This window comes from Cyclopterus lumpus, chromosome 9 (genome assembly GCF_009769545.1).
Source record: "Cyclopterus lumpus isolate fCycLum1 chromosome 9, fCycLum1.pri, whole genome shotgun sequence".
NCBI lineage: Eukaryota > Metazoa > Chordata > Actinopteri > Perciformes > Cyclopteridae > Cyclopterus > Cyclopterus lumpus.
The window spans coordinates 23,392,249-23,409,125 of record NC_046974.1 but is presented as its reverse complement, the minus strand read 5'-3'; the positions used below and the strand labels follow the sequence as shown (position 1 = coordinate 23,409,125).

The 16,877-nt window shown below is 43.8% G+C and overlaps 3 protein-coding genes across 5 annotated transcripts; all 3 read right to left on the bottom strand.

Annotated features, from left to right (window-relative positions):
• Window positions 1–1,712: 1,712 nt before the first annotated feature.
• Window positions 1,713–9,290, bottom strand: LOC117736274 (zinc finger protein 37-like). 3 transcript variants are annotated; one of them, XM_034541493.1, is made up of 2 exons: window positions 8,980–9,290; window positions 1,713–4,981 (listed from the first exon to the last, which is right to left on the bottom strand). In XM_034541493.1, exons 1-2 carry the CDS (start codon window positions 9,149–9,151, stop codon window positions 2,541–2,543), a joined length of 2,613 nt encoding a protein of 870 aa, XP_034397384.1. In that variant the 5' UTR covers window positions 9,152–9,290; the 3' UTR covers window positions 1,713–2,540. The 3 variants fall into 3 exon arrangements, with proteins under 3 accessions (XP_034397384.1, XP_034397382.1, XP_034397383.1); XM_034541491.1 differs by lacking the exon at window positions 8,980–9,290 and adding an exon at window positions 8,804–8,973 and having other exon boundaries at window positions 1,723–4,981; XM_034541492.1 differs by lacking the exon at window positions 8,980–9,290 and adding an exon at window positions 8,149–8,663 and having other exon boundaries at window positions 1,723–4,981.
• A 1,152-nt stretch (window positions 9,291–10,442) lies between these two features.
• Window positions 10,443–13,996, bottom strand: LOC117736276 (zinc finger protein 41 homolog). The gene is made up of 2 exons (XM_034541495.1): window positions 13,759–13,996; window positions 10,443–12,556 (listed from the first exon to the last, which is right to left on the bottom strand). The coding sequence occupies exons 1-2, from the start codon at window positions 13,928–13,930 to the stop codon at window positions 11,736–11,738; spliced, it is 993 nt and encodes a 330-aa protein (XP_034397386.1). The 5' UTR covers window positions 13,931–13,996; the 3' UTR covers window positions 10,443–11,735.
• A 150-nt stretch (window positions 13,997–14,146) lies between these two features.
• LOC117736275 (zinc finger protein 239-like) lies at window positions 14,147–16,786 on the bottom strand. Its single transcript, XM_034541494.1, has 2 exons — window positions 16,522–16,786; window positions 14,147–15,722 (listed from the first exon to the last, which is right to left on the bottom strand). Exons 1-2 carry the CDS (start codon window positions 16,691–16,693, stop codon window positions 14,824–14,826), a joined length of 1,071 nt encoding a protein of 356 aa, XP_034397385.1. The 5' UTR covers window positions 16,694–16,786; the 3' UTR covers window positions 14,147–14,823.
• Window positions 16,787–16,877: the final 91 nt, after the last annotated feature.

Genomic DNA, 16,877 nt, shown 5'->3' with positions numbered 1-16,877 from the left:
TACAAAATAAACTGAATTGAATTGAAATTCCCACCGTGTTGACGAGATGACAAATATTCACTGGAGCGCAAAAAATGTCAGCCAGAAAATATAGGGAGTGACCGGCTGAGCTTAATGAGAAAGAAGATGGCAAGGCTGGTGTTGTTAATGAGACCAGGGCGCCAGATTTTCCTTTTGACCTTTTTTTTTTTTTTTTTGACCAGTGAGTATTTTGGGGTCAAATCTAGGAATCCACAGACCTCATTATGATTAAGTTCACACCACTCAAAATAGGTAAAAAATAGGTACCTGTTTAGCTCCGACACTAGGAAGAGGAACACACAAGCAAATCTGTTTAAGTGTCATGTGGCATTGAAACTGAACGTTCAATCGTCTTCACACTGAACACTTTTCGGGCCATTATTTAATTTAACTTTTGAATTCTTATTACTGGAAGACACGCAATCAGGCAAAAGGTTGTCCGCTAGATGTCTATCTGATTGGCCTTTTAATCCAATGCCATGTCTCAATGCAACTGAGGACGATGCTAACTTAAAGGGACAGTGTGTATGTTTTAGTGGCATCTCGTGGTTTGTGGCAGGTTGAAACCAGCTAAATACCCCTCAGCTCAGCCCCTCCCTTTCCCTGCGTGTAGGAGAACTACAGTGGCCTACAAGTTATAATTTAGATACAACTAAATGTTGCTTCTAGAGCAGCAACAGTTAAGTTTACAACCACAAAGTCACAGTATAAAGTCATTAATATCTCACTGGACACAAATGAAGAACACACACGTCTCTACATGATGCAAGATGGCGGACTCCGTGGAAGACGTAGACATAAATGAAAGTAAAACAACCTTCATTTCGGGTGATTATACACTGAATGAATTATGAATATTATATTCAATATCTGCCAGCAGTTCTGCAGGTTCACTGCAATATGATAAAAGGCAAACATTTTCTATAATCATTACAGCTGTGGTGCTTTAATTGCTCTCTCTCTCTCTCTCTGAGTAGTCCTGCTCTATATGAAAAGTGTGAATTGGTTCCATTATGAATTGGCGCTGTATAAATAATGAAAATACCTATTAAGGTTTCCCTTGGTAGATAGATGGCGTCTAGTTGTACAGTAGAGAAGACTGTAGTCACCCTCTCCAAAAAAGGCCTACTCACACTTCTTCCATGAATCATATAATGACACAAAGTACAGGTCAACTGAGATGATTACAAATATTTGCCTGTTTGAAATGGATACAGTGGCGGAACTGTGATAGGTGATAGGGGGGGTGCTTTGCAAGCAGCTGTGCAAACACAATCAAGATGATTAATGAACCCACCTGTGAGCGGCTAATGGTTCCACATGACACTGGACGCAGCCACCACAGCTCTGGAATCCCAACCTGCCACTGATTAACCACTGTGACACGCCGCATACAGTACAGAGGCTCGGGGGAGGATTTATTTTACATTTTATACTCCCCGGTTTAAAGATCCGTCGTCCCCTTCCCCTGGTAACCCTGTGTTAAAGTTGCGATGCTATGAATTATGGGTAATGCCCACAGGCAAAATCTGCTGAAATGTGGACTTACAGAAAGGGTACATAGTACGTTACTGTGGCCATAGGGGGCTGCAGAGACCTTATTTCAGGCATCTAACCAAAGACTTGTTGATGAAAAGATGGAACCGGAAGTGCAAACATGCCCAAAACATCATTTTTCAAGCATCAACATTAAAAGGGTCATAACATTTATTGAAAATGTGATTTGAAAAAAAATAAAAATGTGATTTGAAAAAACATCCACAATACATTGATTTAAGTGTGTTTTACAGATTCATTGTGCACTAATGTAAACTCATTACATGTTAGTCAAGGCATTAAGACAACAAAGAAACAATGTTTCTTCTCTGATGCGTCAGTCAAATCCAAACCCCAGTGTTCAAAAATATTTATAGATGATTCACAACTACTATACTCCACAAATTAAGAGAGAGCGTTCCAAGACTGCCTCTGGAAAAAAGGCAACAGATTTCCAGATTTAAAAAGCAGGTAGATCATCCAGTTCTCTTCCACAGGAATTCCATTATTCAGACTTTTCGTACACATAGACTTGACTTAAATTAAACTGAAGCTTTCATAAGGCAACATGGTGACGTACAGTATTAATTTTGAGTTCATTTAAAAAATAAAACCCAGGGAGCAATTTGGGATTGAACCGCCAACCTTAAAAGACGACCCACGCTACCCACTGAGCCTTAAAAAGGGAATTGTATTTAAATTAAGACCGTAACAAAACAAACTAAAATGAGCCACTTGCAGTTGTACGTCTGGCGAAAGTGTCAATACATAATCTTATCCCGTTAGATATTTGTGTGAAATTGTCACAATTGGCATATGAATGTTAAAAAACAGATTTTGTGCTCCGACAATGTTAAAGCAATGCAACGCTGATTGGGTAAATTCAAACGACAACTCAAAATACCACTAGCAATTCATTTATGTTCATCGGAAGTGTGGAGTATCCATTGCAGACAGGTTTTTAAGCAGAGGAGCTTTGCGCTTCACTCGTGTGCATGCACGCTCTTGTGTTTGTCGAGTTTGGACCAGGCAGAGAAATGCTCCTCGCAAGTACCGCATTCGTAAGGCTTCTCCCCAGTGTGCATCCTGATGTGGCCTTTCAGGTCTGATCTGTGACCGAACACCTTGTCACACACGTCGCACACAAACGGCTTTTCCCCCGTGTGCATCCTGCTGTGCCGCTTCAAGGTCGTCCGGACGGCAAATGTCTTCTTGCAAAAGGTGCACTTGAAGGGTTTCTCCCCCGTATGCACTCGCTGGTGATTTTTGAAGGAGGAGGAATCGGCAAACTCCTTCCCGCAGTCGCCGCAGGTGTAGGGCTTCTCGCCCGTGTGAACTCTCACGTGCTTCTTCAAGTTTACACACGAACTGAAGCTTTTATCGCAGGCGTCGCACTTGTACGGCTTTTCCCCTGTGTGCACCCGACTGTGCAGGTCGAGGTTGTACTGCCGGTAGAACCCGCGGCCGCACACCGTACATTTGAAAGGCTTCTCGGCGGCGTGAACCATTAAGTGTTTATTCAAGTCCCAACTCTCCCGGAACATTTTCCCACAAGTGTCGCATTTGAAAGTCTTCTCGACGGTGTGGGATTTCATGTGGAATTTGTAGTTTTTGAAATTGGTCATCGCTTTGCCGCACCTGTCACACTTGTAAGGGTTGTCATCGTCCTGGATGCTACCCCCTGATGTGCTCCCGTCTTTCATATTTGGTGTTGGTTCGGCACTCGCATTTGATGTTGTGCTCTCACTGTTATGTTTCTCACTTTGTGTTTGCCTTGTTATTCTGGTTGATGTTGTAGCTGCACTGGTCATCGTAGTCCGTACATCCTTGCGTCTCTTATTTGGTGTTGGGTCAGTACTCCCGTTTGATATTACGCTCCCATCATTTTGTCTCTTATTTGGTGGTGACTCGTCGTTACTGGTTGATGTTGAGCGCCCATCATTATGTTTTTTATTTGATGTTACCTTTGTACTTGTAGCTGACATTACTTTCCCATCACTGGGTTTCTTTTTTGTTGTTGGTTTAGTACTTTTTTCTGATGTGTTCTTAGGGTTACAATTCATATTTGCTGTTGGCTCAAACCATCCAGTAGAAGTTATTGTCCCATCAGTTCTTTCAGCTGATGTCTTCTCATTGTTACATTTCTTATTTGGTGTATTTGGTGCACCATTTCCGCTTGATGTTGGGTTATTGCATTGCTCGTTTAGAGTTAGCTCGGCGCCACTGGTTGATGTTGTGGTTTTATTGTTGCATTTATTCGTAGGTGTTAGCTCAGTTCTTCTGGTTGACGTTTTATTCACATCACTACGTTTCTTACTTGGCGCAACACTTCCAGGCGAGGTTGGTCTCCCATCTTGGCTTTTCTTACTTCCTGTTGGTGTCTCATTTGAGGTTGTGCTCTCATCTTTATCTTTCCTATGTGGTGTTTGCTCAGCACTAGTTACTAATGTTTTTCCATTATCTGTTTTCTTATTCAATGTTGGCTCTGTGGGCCCGCCCCCATTTGATTTTGCATTACCATCCCCACTCTTGTGGGATGTTGTCTCAAAACTTGTGATTGACGTTTTGTTCTCATTATGTTTCTTATTCAGTGTTTGTTCACCATTTCCACTTGATGTTGGGTTGTCATTGTTATGTTTCTTATTTGGTGTTAGCTTGGTATTACAAGTTGATGCTATGTTCTCATGATCACATTTCTTATCAGATGTTTGCTCAGTATCTGCAGCTGATGTTGTGTCGTCTGCGTTGCTTTTCTTATTAGATGTTTGCTTAGTACTTGTAGCTGATTTGTTCTTGTCGCTGCTTTTCTTATGAGAGGTTTCCTCTGTACGTGTAGTTGATATTGTGGTCTCGTCGTTGCTTTTCTTATCAGATGTTTCTGCTGCACTTGTAGCTGATATTGTGGTCTCGTCGTTGCATTTCTTATGAGACGTTTCCTCTGTATTTGTAGCTGATGTTGTGGTCTCGTCGTTGCTTTTCTTATTTGGTGTTGACTTAGTATATCTAGTTGGCGTTGCATTTTTGAGGCTACAAGTTATGTGTTCTTGGCTCTCAGCTATAACATGACAGTTGTGAGATTGGAGCTGGTGGTAAGTGCTTTGTGCTGATGCTGCAGAACTCTCCTCGTCAGATCCAGATAATATGTCTTTGTTTGAGGTGCTGGATTGGTGATCTTTATTGTCTGCACTTTCAGTTTGGTCAGGGTTCAAACACTGAGACTGGACACTTCTCTCACAAGTTCCAGTCAACTTCGAGGCTTTGGGCTCCCGTTGCTGTGCAAGCGGCTGTCGTTCCTGACTAATGCACATTTCCTCAGGTTCCTCTTTAATTGGCGGAGGTTCTGGTGGGACCAAACTGGTACTCGCATCCTGGTGTAGGCGCTGCTGCTGAATCAGGAGAACCGTGTCTTCCTCCTGTAGGAGCTCTGAAAGGAAGGATAAAGAAATGTTGAAATGTATACGCCTTTAATGCACAGTTATGAGACAAATAAAACACTAAAATGCTAAATGTTCTCCTTCAAATATTATATGGGCTGTGAATGGGGAAGAATGGAAGTGGTGGATCTGGCCTGTGCTGCCAGTCATTTGTTGCTGCCAGTGCCACTTACTGGTATCTGGTTCATCCTGTGATGAGGTCAATGTTCTAAAGTAGGGCTGCAACAACGAAATCGATTAAAATCGATAAAAATTGATTATTAAAATAGTTGGCAACGAATTGCATTATCGATTCGTTGTGTCGCGCGATTATTACGCCACCCAATAAGACACAGAGATGTTTGAGTATAAATAAAAAAAAAGTTGAGTTGAGCGCAGCGCAAACTAATGGTTATTTCCCCTGTGGTGGACAGCTGAAAACTGTTTTTACTGAGACAGTAAAAGAGACCCCCCCCCCCCCCCCTGTGAGCCTACGGGTGATGTTATGAACCCAAACACCAGGGCGTTAGATGTTCCGACGTTTATGGGATGTCCACAAAACTAGTGGTTATTTATTCCGTGGTGACCGGCGGAAAATAACTGTTTTTACGGAGAGAAGCCACAGAGACAAGCCACGCCCCCCTTTCCTGCGGTTTATAGACAAGTGCGTCTTGTACAATTTCTTTTTTCTTTTAAAAATTAGCAGGTGCGGTCTATAGATAGGTGCACTCTATAGTCCTGAATTTACGGTACCTGTTACCTGTGCATTTTCTGGCACAATTCTGTTGAATAAAGGGTTGGAAATTAATGTTTTTTTGTTTTTTCATCGAACAAATAATCGACAGATTAATCGATTATTAAAATAATCGTTAGTTGCAGCCCTATTCTAAAGACAGCCTGTTTGTTGTAAATCCTTCCTTTTGCCCGTTTGTTGTGAAAATAACTCTTTAAGATGCAGAAAAAGTTTTTTTAAGTGAAAATAAAAACATTATTGCATAGAAATGTCTATTTTATTTTTTTTGTCAAAACAAGTAGAAGATGTCGCTATTTTCTGACATTCTATTTACCAATTTAAAAAAGAAGAAAATTTAAAAATGTCATTATTGCAGTCCTTTTTTCCATTCATAATTTGTTTTTTACTTATTTGTTATAGTAAAAAGTATAGCTCATCTTTCCTTCTATTGTTAGTCTTTGTGCATTTGTAAAAGAAACGTATTGCCTGTATTAAATAACTGCCAGTAATAGAAATACAAGTAACAGTCTTCAAAATCTCTCTAAAAAGGTGCTGTGTGTATGATTTATTGCCATCTAGCGGTGACATTGCAGATTGCAACCAACTAAAACGTCTCGTGCGCAAAGTGTGTAGGAAAACTACAGTGGCAAATGTGAAAGTGTGTATCATTCTATAACATTCGGTACACCTTCTATTGCTAGCGTAGCATAGAAGCACTAATGCTAGTCAATGATGTGCTGAGGTTCTCTGCTCACGTTAGCTCCACAGGTTGTTTTGTAGAAACGTAATGTTTTAGAAACATACTTCTCCTTCCAACCTCCCCGGGGAACAAATATCACTAGTACACAACGTTTAACCACAGCTAACTCCAAATTCACAAAAACAGCAAGAGTATGAAAATATCTTAAAACATTGCATTAGAGCAGTGGTCGCCAACCCGTCTCCAAGATCGACCGGTCGGTTCCCTGTCGCTCTCCAAAATAAAATAAAAATAAATTCTGAAACACATTGGGCCTCATTCTCGAACCAGAAGACCAACGTCACAAAAGATCTCCTGATTCATGAACGCCTGCAAATGGATTCTAACACAGCCAAAGTGTTCTCAGCTGTGCTCCCAGGAATGAGGTTCTCCTGCACCTGGATTTGCATACAGAAATGCCCCACCAGCTCCTTATAAGGGCATGCAACTGAAGAGACGTGTGCACAAATTGACAGACTACACAGGCAACGTGAAAGCAACTTCAGACTGATTAAAATCATGTCAAAGCGGAAAGCGAGCACCGGTCGAGTAAACTGAGACCTAACTTCACTGGTGCAGAGACTGTTGCACAATGTACATTTGTTATTTAAATCTGAAAATGTCTGTAGAGTTGATGTGAACGTAATCACCAACAGTCTAAGTTCAGAACAAATCCCATGAGAAAACTTTCATAAATGACAAATTTGTCCCGAAAAACGCATAAGTGTAGTTCAGTGTCCAGGAGCTGGATTACTGACTGACAGACAGCTCACAGACTGCCTCAGACTGGCTGTCTGTGCTTATGAGTCCAACTACAAGCTCACAGACTTAAGTCACATGACTTCTGATGGCATTGTGATGGAACACAGAGCTGAACTGAACTTACATTAGTTGCAGTGACTGAGAATGTTGTCAGTGTTGTGTTGTAACTTCAGTTGATAAATACAACAGTTCATATTGGTATTTCATTCAGCCTGCTCATTGCAAATGTGTTTTTTCTTGTTCATATTGTGTGCGGTTAACAAATAATTTCCTTTTTATGTTGCACTGACGGTGGTGTAGTGGCTAGCACTGTCACCTCACAGCAAGAGGGCCGCGGGTTCAATTCCCGGTCGGAGCGGTCCTTCTGTGTGGAGTTTGCATGTTCTCCCCGTGGCAGCGTGGGTTCTCTCCAGGCTCTCCGGCTTCCTCCCACAGTCCAAAGACATGCTGCAGGTTAATTGATCTCTAAATTGCCCATAGGTGTGAATGTGAGAGTGAATGGTTGTATGTCCCTACATGTGCCCTCGATGGACTGGCGGCCTGTCCAGGGTGTCCCCTGCCTTCGCCCTATGTCAGCTGGGATAGGCTCCAGCGCCCCCGCGACCCTAATGAGGATAAGCGGTATTGAAAATGGATGGATGGATGGATGAAATATCGGACTCTGGTCGGAAGCTGGCCAAATCTGCGCTATGATTGGCCAGTCTGTGTTTGAGGGGCGGGACTTAGCAAAGGGTCAATCACGCGCATAGTTCCATTCTTTGTGGAGAGATTTTGGATTTGATTTGCATCATTTTACTGTGAATGTCACCTGTGACCACCAGTTCATGAAACTGCATATATGTAAATACGGTGTTAAATTCATCAATCATCATTCAGAAATAGATGACTTAACAAACTTTAAAGCCAAATCTTGAAATATGTACATCTTTGAACATTGGGCTTACCCAGCAAAGTAAATTGTTCATCAGAAAATCCAAGTTTTTTCCCCCCTTCAGAAGTACTCCAACTTTAATCGGCATCACATTTAGAGGGTGTAGCACCAGGTGGCATACAGAACTCAAATTGAAAGGGAGGGTTACAGGGAACCAATCCAAAAGCTGCTGTTGTCACTATTCTATCGTCATTTCATTGCCGTTTGTTTCATGTCATTGTGTTTTTGCAATGCCTACTTATTTATATTTGTTTATCATTTGTTTTTCTACTGCACCCTTTGTTGCATCAGGATGAGTGCAGCATTATGGCGTAAGCAAAATGGCCCCCTTAATGGGGCAATAAATGATCTCTTACCCACCTTTTCTTAACCCAACACTGATTGAGACTTTAGCTGATAAAAGTATTGCTAGATTTCTACATTGGCAGTATTACAAACTGGGTGTCCCGTGGCGACATTCCCAGGAAAAGGACTCCAGACTGCTCGACTCTGAACACAATCTCATCGTCATCACTCAAACAGACATTGTAACTCAACCAGGACTGGCATCTTAAGGATTGCCACAATACAAAGTAATGAGAGTAGAGTATTGCCTCTGAATTGTAGAGTACAAGTAGCGTGTAATGTATATAAACAAGTAAAGTATGAGTACCCCGGGACCATCATACCTTTTAAAGTATACCTTTGAAGCTGCATTTAGAGAGAGTACTGAGTAAATACTGGACTTCTAGTAGAGAAAGTTGTCCCACAGAGTAAAGTTAGGGGCAGTCGTGTGTATAAATGTGGATTGTAAAAAGATAACGTCCAACACAGAGCCGGTTCATTAGAAGACGTGTCTGCCAACCTGTCCGGTGTAACTGTATCTCGGGGGACAGAACGACGTTCAAGAGTCTGCGTTGACGAGCGACTTCCGCCTCGTAGTTTTCTAGCTTCCTTTCGAAGGCTCCCAATATCTCCTGAGCCGCCGCCGTCATCCGGTCACTCACGAACCGTCTCATGCTTTGGACTGTCGACATAGTGGGGTTAAAGTTGAGACACTCGTTCTCGAGAATAAGAAACGTTGTCAAACTCTTTAGAGCTAACAGAACGTCTGTTCTTCTTCAGTTTACTTCCACGCTCTAAACAAGCTCTTCTTCCTTGTGGATTTATGTTGGCACTGTGGGCGCGCGTCGCGCTTTGCTGACCCGCTCTGGTTTGGAGTTGTCATTACATCTCTGTCGGCTATAATACAGGCCCGAAGAAAGTACATTTTTCTTTTCAATTTAGCGTCTATATTTACACCTCCCCCCTTCAAAAAAAAAATTAATAAAAATAATAATATATATATATATATATATATATATATATATATATATATATATAAATAAATAAATGGTATTCAAAGACACTTTACATGTTACATTCATACACCGTAGACCATGGGTGGGCAAACTATGGCCCGCGGGCCGGATCCGGCCCGTTGGGCGTTTTGATCCGGCCCGCCGAGTATTATGAATTATAAATTATACTAAGACCGCTGTAACGCTTTGTGCCCTCGGGGCTGCGTGTGCGCACTCCTGCAGCAGAACACGGCAGGTTAAAGAGCGCCGTCACGCTTTCTGCTGCAGGAGAGGAGCACACAAACAGCCTAAAAGAGCTGAGCAATAAATGAGCATTAAGAAACATTGATGCTGGTCTGTTGCCGTCATCGTGCTTCATGGAAACTCAAGTCGGGAACGGAGAAGCGTCACTGCACTGCGTGCCGCGCTTTCTGCGAGTCCAGCCTGCTATCGACATCTCTCTATTCTTTGCATTAATATAGATTATTATAATATTTTTTTCCATTGAATGACATATTTGACACTGAACTTGTTCATCTTTATCTCAATGATAGTGTCCAAATGAGCATAAAATACCACTATGACCCTGAAATTTTGTCTCTTGTGTTATCATATACTGAATGAAGCAAAACTAGAGCAAAATCACACTGATTGAAACAATGGTTATCAGGAGCCCCAAGAAAAATTTGGTGCGCGCTTTGCGGCACACATTCACCAGGGTGACACTCCTCTTGGGGTTTAGCCCCCCCTTTCTTGGAATCCTACAAACGCCCCTGCTCTCCATCCATCTGATACTGGCCCAGCCCGTCTGTCAAATTTTAAAAGTCAATGTGGCCCCTGAGCCAAAAAGTTTGCACACCCCTGCCGTGGACACAGCTACGGGGAGCAATGCAGGGTTAAGTGTCTTGCTCAAGAGGACACATCAACTATGCAAGAAAACTGTCTTTTCCACTTGGCTCTTTCAACAAAAAGCCCAGACAGCACCAGCTCTTGATTCCTTACCTTTTTTATTGTCAAAAACTACCCACAGGTAATATACCCTCCGTTATTAAGCAATTGTTGCATTTTGCCCATCAGTTTCTCCGGAAGGCTTGCATCAGCACAAAGGCTTGTTTTGTTTGATTGATGTTTTTAACAATTAATAATCAGCAACATTGTTGGCAATTTATTTTCTAACTATTTAACTGACCAAGTATTCCAGCACGTATGTACATACGATAAAAAACTGAAAATATAGAGTGAAAACATACACAACACAACAGTAACAATGCTGCCCCATCTTGCCAATTCTTCTATGTTGCCAGACTGTATTATATAATAGCAATAACTGTCCATCTAAAGCTATGGGTTGGTAATCTAAAGAAACTAGCAAGAAAAAGCTGGATTTTAAACTGAAAAAGCCCAGTCCGGTGTCGCCGACACTTTTCCAATGAAAGTAGTTAGCAGCATTAACTCAATAAAGTTTCTAAATCTAGTTAAAAAGTTGCCAAGTCGGCACCAATGACAGCGCATCCCTTCGCGGGGCCACTCCCCCCCAAAAAAATGTTAGAACGAACATAAAGGATAAGCATGGCTGTTGTAATGCTGCATTCCGAGTTTCTCGGGAAATTGGAGCTGGGAATGATGTTGACGTTTTGCTCCAGTCAAGTTAGCCGTTATTAGCAATACAAGTTAATAACGCATCACGGACGGTATTTTAGGCAAGCTAAAAACATAGCAACATGTCCACAGAGAGGAGTTGGACAGATGTATGATGTAATAAGATGCGTACGACAGAAAACGCAATACTACTACAGCTTTTTTTTTAAACTGTTGATGCATTGGAGCGGCCATCTTTTGAGGTCGGGGGTCGGTGGGGTACGTCGGACTTCCCAGTTTAAATTTTCAACTGTGAATTAGGAAATAATTCTAATTTCCCAGTTCAAATGAAACGCAGCATTAGCACGTACAGCGGTCAAGCTGGCAGCTCGCGGAACACGGTGAGATTTGTTTGTTATGTTTGGTAGGAATTAAATGATTTGAATATTTGATTGCCGTCTGGACGGCAATTTCAACAAACATAACAAAAACATGTTGTTGAAGAAGATTACCAATCCCAGCTCTAAATGTTTCAACATGACATACAACACATTTCGTCTTTATATTTTTAGACTTTCCGTTCCTTTTTTTCCTTCGCCAGCATATCAGTGATACGCTACCACTAGACACGCGATGATCTACAGCCACGTGGGACGAGAATTCCGGGTAAATGAAGTCAAACATTTGTGAAAACAGCCTCCGGTCAAACAATCACTTGCATCTTCGGGATCAAGCGGCTCGCAAACTCTTCCGGTTCGAAGCCAGCCCCTCCTGGACTCGCCGTGAAAGCCCTCCCCGGCGTCCTCTGGCCCGCGTGCCGCCGGACGTGTTTTGTCAAGGCTGAGTTCGTCGACAGCGCTTTGTCGCAGAAAGGGCAGCGGTAGGGCTTTTCGCCCGTGTGGCTCCTGGTGTGGACCTGTAGGTGCTCGACGCGACGGAAGGTCCTCGGGCAGCGGTTGCAGGCGTGCGGCCTCTCGCTTGAGTGGGTCGCCATGTGTCGCTTGAGGTTCCGCTTGAAGCCAAATTCTTTCCCGCACGCCGCGCAACTGAAAGGCTTCCCCGCAGGGTGGGTCATCTTGTGAACTTTAAGGTGCGTGTACAGGTAGAAATCTCGGCCACAGACGTCGCACTCGAATGGTTTGTCGGTCTGTTTGGCCTCCGGAGGAGGATTTGTGACGCGGGAGGCGTGAAAAACGAACCGATGGCCGCCGCTTTGTTCTGATTCACATGTTGTACTTTCCGGTCGAATGCTGTCCGGAGACCGTTCCTCTGCTGCCTTTTGATTTCGATCGAGATCCAACTGCAGAGTCCGGCCTTCCCTTGGGTCATTTCTCTCCAAATCCGTTGTCTGCTTCAGCACAAGCCGCTCTTCCTCCTGACCGCCGCAGAGTTCCTCCGGTTCCTCTTTAACTCGTGGAGGCCCCTGGTCCTCACGGTCCATACCGGAGCTCCTCTCCTCGTAACAGAGCTGCTGGTCGGCGAGAACCTCCTCTTGCCCCTTGCAGACATTTTGCTGCGGGAGCTCTGAAAAGGAAAGGAGAACGAAGGAAGCACTGTTATCAGCTGGTGGTGGTGGAAGGGAAGGGGTTAAAATCATTATCACAATATTGGTGTGGCAGAGTTAAACTAAAGCTGGAGTGTGGGACAATATACACACTCCAAAAAAATTAAATATAGTTAATCAATTTAGTGTAGTTTATTTAGTATAGCCCAAAATCGAAAATTTGCCTCAGAGGGCTTTACAATCTGTACACATACGACATCCCTGTCCCAGGACCTCACATCGGATCAGGAAAAACTCCCAAGAAATAAAAAAAAAACTTTCACAGGGGAAAAAGGGAAGAAACCTTCAGGAGAGCAACAGAGGAGGATCCCTCTCCCCGGATGGACAGACGCAATAGCGTTACAACACATAACATTTTTTTAAAGATATATATATTTTTTTTTTTTAGATACACATGTCAGTGATGTTTGCAGTCAGTGATGATTTGGGGAGCCATGTCATCTGCTGGTGTTGGTCTACTGTTCCAAAGCTGTCACAGCCATCCAGCAGGACATTTTAGAGCACTTTATGCTTACCTCTGCTGACATGCTTTATGAAGATGCCGATTTCATTTTCCAGCAGGACTTGGCACCTGCCCACACCGCCAAAAGTACCAATACCTTGTTTCATGACCACGGTATCACTGTGCTTGATTGGCCAGCAAACTCGCCTGACCTAAACCCCATTGAGAATCTATGGGGTTTAGTCAAGATGAACATGACAGACACAAGCTTCCTCAGCTGAGCCACAGGCCGATCACCTCCATGCTGCGCCGCATTGAGGTATATCGATAGATAGATATACACACAAATATGTATACCATTTTTTGATTTCGATGCATGAAAAAAAACTAGTGGTTAATGTGATGAAATATTTTAGAGAGGAATAATACGGCAGACTGCTTGAGAGGTTTGATGGAGGATGTAGCATGCAGACGGCGCAGTAACGGTCCAGATCCAAAAGGTGGCAGCAATGCAACATACCGGATTGTCTACTGTCGTAAAAATAAATCAACGAAGAAGATCTTATAGGGAAAAACAAGACAAAAGGCGAAAGGGTTCATTTACACATTTCTAAAAGAGAAATGCTGAAACGTGAAACGGTGTCCTGCAACGTCTGGGAATGTGACAAGCAAAGGAAGAATACATTATTACTCACACTAAACAGTATTGGCGGAACACACCTGTCCTGTGGAGCTTTATCTCAGGCCTCAGGACGATGTCCAGCAGTGTGCGCTGGCGACAAATCTCCTCCTCGTAAACAGATAACGTTCGTGTAAAAACTCCTAATATGTCTTCGACCGCCTCAGTCAGTCGCTCGTTGATTACTGTTCTCAAATTCTCAACCGCAGCCATCTCTACTGTGTGTAATAAGATAATCCGAATTCTTTGGGGGGGGTTTAGATGGCGGAACAACCGCCGAGTGGCTTCCGGTCGATCTTTCAGAATAAAAGCGCAATGTCCACGACTCTACAGAAGAAAAAAAAAATCAAAAACAGACGTACACATTCTGTACAATGTATTTATTTATGCACAATAAGTAGCTTTTTATGTTAAATAAATCCAGTCGTTATGTACTGTATAGTGTAAATCCGAGAATAAAGCAAACACTACAGTTCCTTAAAAAGATACATTAATTAATGCACTGCCAATTAGAGTCAGAGAGGAGCAAAGGCATTCAATTCATGCGTTGCTAACTTCTTAAGATAATGATTGAGACAATCATCTTGGTCAAGGTGACTGACCACACCTCTACATACAATGTCAGCAATACTGAGACTAACTCTGGATCTCATACATACATACATACGTACGTGTAAGTTACAAACAGTGGTCGTATTCTAATGCATTTCCTTTTCTGTGGCTCGTGCTGAACACGTTTGTATACATCATTCAACAAGATAAAAGTACTTAAAAATAAAAAACAGAAATGGGAAATCATTTTATCAACGAATTATAGTTTGACAGACTAAAACGTCTCCAAACGATCCTGTTTACAAATAGTAAAACCGTATTGGTTTAACTAATTGATCTCCCTCTGGGTTTGATTTGTATTCAATAACTAAACCAAATCCACTTACAGTTGAACAAGCAAAAACATGCCGCAATGTTATCATCACAAAGACATGTGTTCATCATGTGTATGTAATCCTGCGCATACAACAAGACGCCCAACAGGAGAACGATTCATGGAACAAATCAAGCTATGGAGTTGCTGCGTGCTGAAGGCCCAACGGTCTAAAATCGTGCTAAACTTTGAGTTTAGCGCTCTGCGGTTCCTCCCGTGCGTGGATCCTCCCGTGTATCCTCAGTCCCGTGCCGTGAGCGAAAGTCTTTCCGCACACGCCGCACCTATACGGCTTTTCCCCCGTGTGGACTCGGGTGTGTATCTTCAACGTTGTGCCGACGGCGAACCCCTTCCCGCACAGAGCGCATTTGTAAGGCCTCTCCCCCGTGTGCACTCGGACGTGGTTCTTCAGCGACGAGTGGTAGGGGAACCCCTTTCCGCAGTGGACGCAACTGTACGGTTTCTCCCCCGTGTGCGTGCGGTGGTGCCTCCTCAGGTCCGCCCCGCGGCTGAATCCCTTGCCGCAGGTGACGCAAGCGTGGCTCTTCTCACCCGCGTGGGTCCTCATGTGGGCGGCGCGGTTCGAGCGGCAGTTGAACTCCTTCCCGCACACCGGGCACCCGAGAGGCTTCGCCCCCACGTGGATCTGCGCGTGCTTCCTCTCCAGGGCCTTCCGGGCGAACCCTTTCCCGCAAGTGGCACATTTGTGGCGCTTTTCGCCGATGTGGGCCCTCACGTGAACTTTCAACTTCGAGGGATCGCAAAACTCCTCTGTGCAAAACGGACACCTGAAGCGCGTGTCCTCTGGTTTCTGATCGGCGCTCTGGTCTCGGCTTCTGGCTCGTTCGGATTCAGATTTGATTGCTGTGACCGAGATGTTGGTCAGTATATCCGAAAGCATGGTCGGATCCCTTACCGCATAGGCCTCCTGCGACCCCTGACTGGTGCGCAGTTCCTCCGGTTCCTCTTTAATCCGAGGAGGATCCGGGTCCTCCCGGCCCAGACCGGAGCTGCTCTCCTGAACACGGAGCTGGTTCTCAGCGAGAACCTCCTCGTGATAGACGGACAGCTGTGTGATCTCTAGGAGGGAAGACAGGAGAATCGTTTGTGATGAGGTTTGAAGAAGCACGCATGCAACACGAACCCCAAGGAGCAGCCCTCCTTCACGCACCCACAACTCTGCCGCTAGACCAGACCTAAACAAAGAGAGAACACATCTCTCCGGCCCATGGCCTCCAGAATTGATTTGAAGGTCCTATAACTTGTGTACAAAAGGTCTAAACGGCTTCGGACCGGCCTACATCACTTGTTCCTCCACAAACCCCTCAGATCCTCCACCCCTGGGCTTCTAGTTCCTCAGAAACACTCAAAGAAGAAAATAGGAGATGCAGCTTTTCCCCTCACCACGTTAGAGGCAGCCTCGGTCGACATTTCGATCACCTAAAAACAGCACTTTACGTGCATTCCACAGATCCCCACTTTTTTTGTATCATTACTTATCATTTTTAATTAAATGTACAGACTATTAGCGCTATAGGTCTGTATGAAAAGTGCTGTACAAATAAAGATTATTATTATGTATATGTAAGTAGCAACACCACCATGTAAAACAAATAAAAAAACTATTAATAGTAATAATAATTTCTTACATGTCCTGGATTCTAAATGTTACGTTAGGAGTTTTTGGCAGACTGCCCCCCTCACGTGTCCAGAGTAGTGCTCCTAATGCAGAACGACCTGTTATGCGTCACATATGTGCACGTCGAGCGTGTAAGAAGCAGTTTAATGTTGGAGCAATAAATCAAATCAAATGAAGAAATTGAACTAGAATATGAAGGCCGCGTAACGTGATGACGAGCAAAGGGTCATGCGGACTGACTTCTCTTGTGCAGCTTGATCACCGGCTTCAGAACGGCGTCCAGCAGTCTGCGCTGCCGCTCGATCTCCTGCTCGTAGCCCAGCACGGCTTTCTCAAACACGCACTGGATCTCCTCCGCGGCGGCGGAGAGTCGCTCGGTGACGAAGTCTCTGAAGCAGAACACGGACGACATTTTGGCGGCGGGTTAAACGTCAATTTGATTTGTAATCGGCTTGAAAACACGCCGGCTGAGCCAGAAACCAATCAGTCCGCTTTGCAGTTTATAATCGCACTTCCGCCGGACTCATTACGATGTTACTCCGCTTTAAAGGGATCGCGTGCTGCCGGCGGAAGAGGATTCATTAATTTTTTTTATT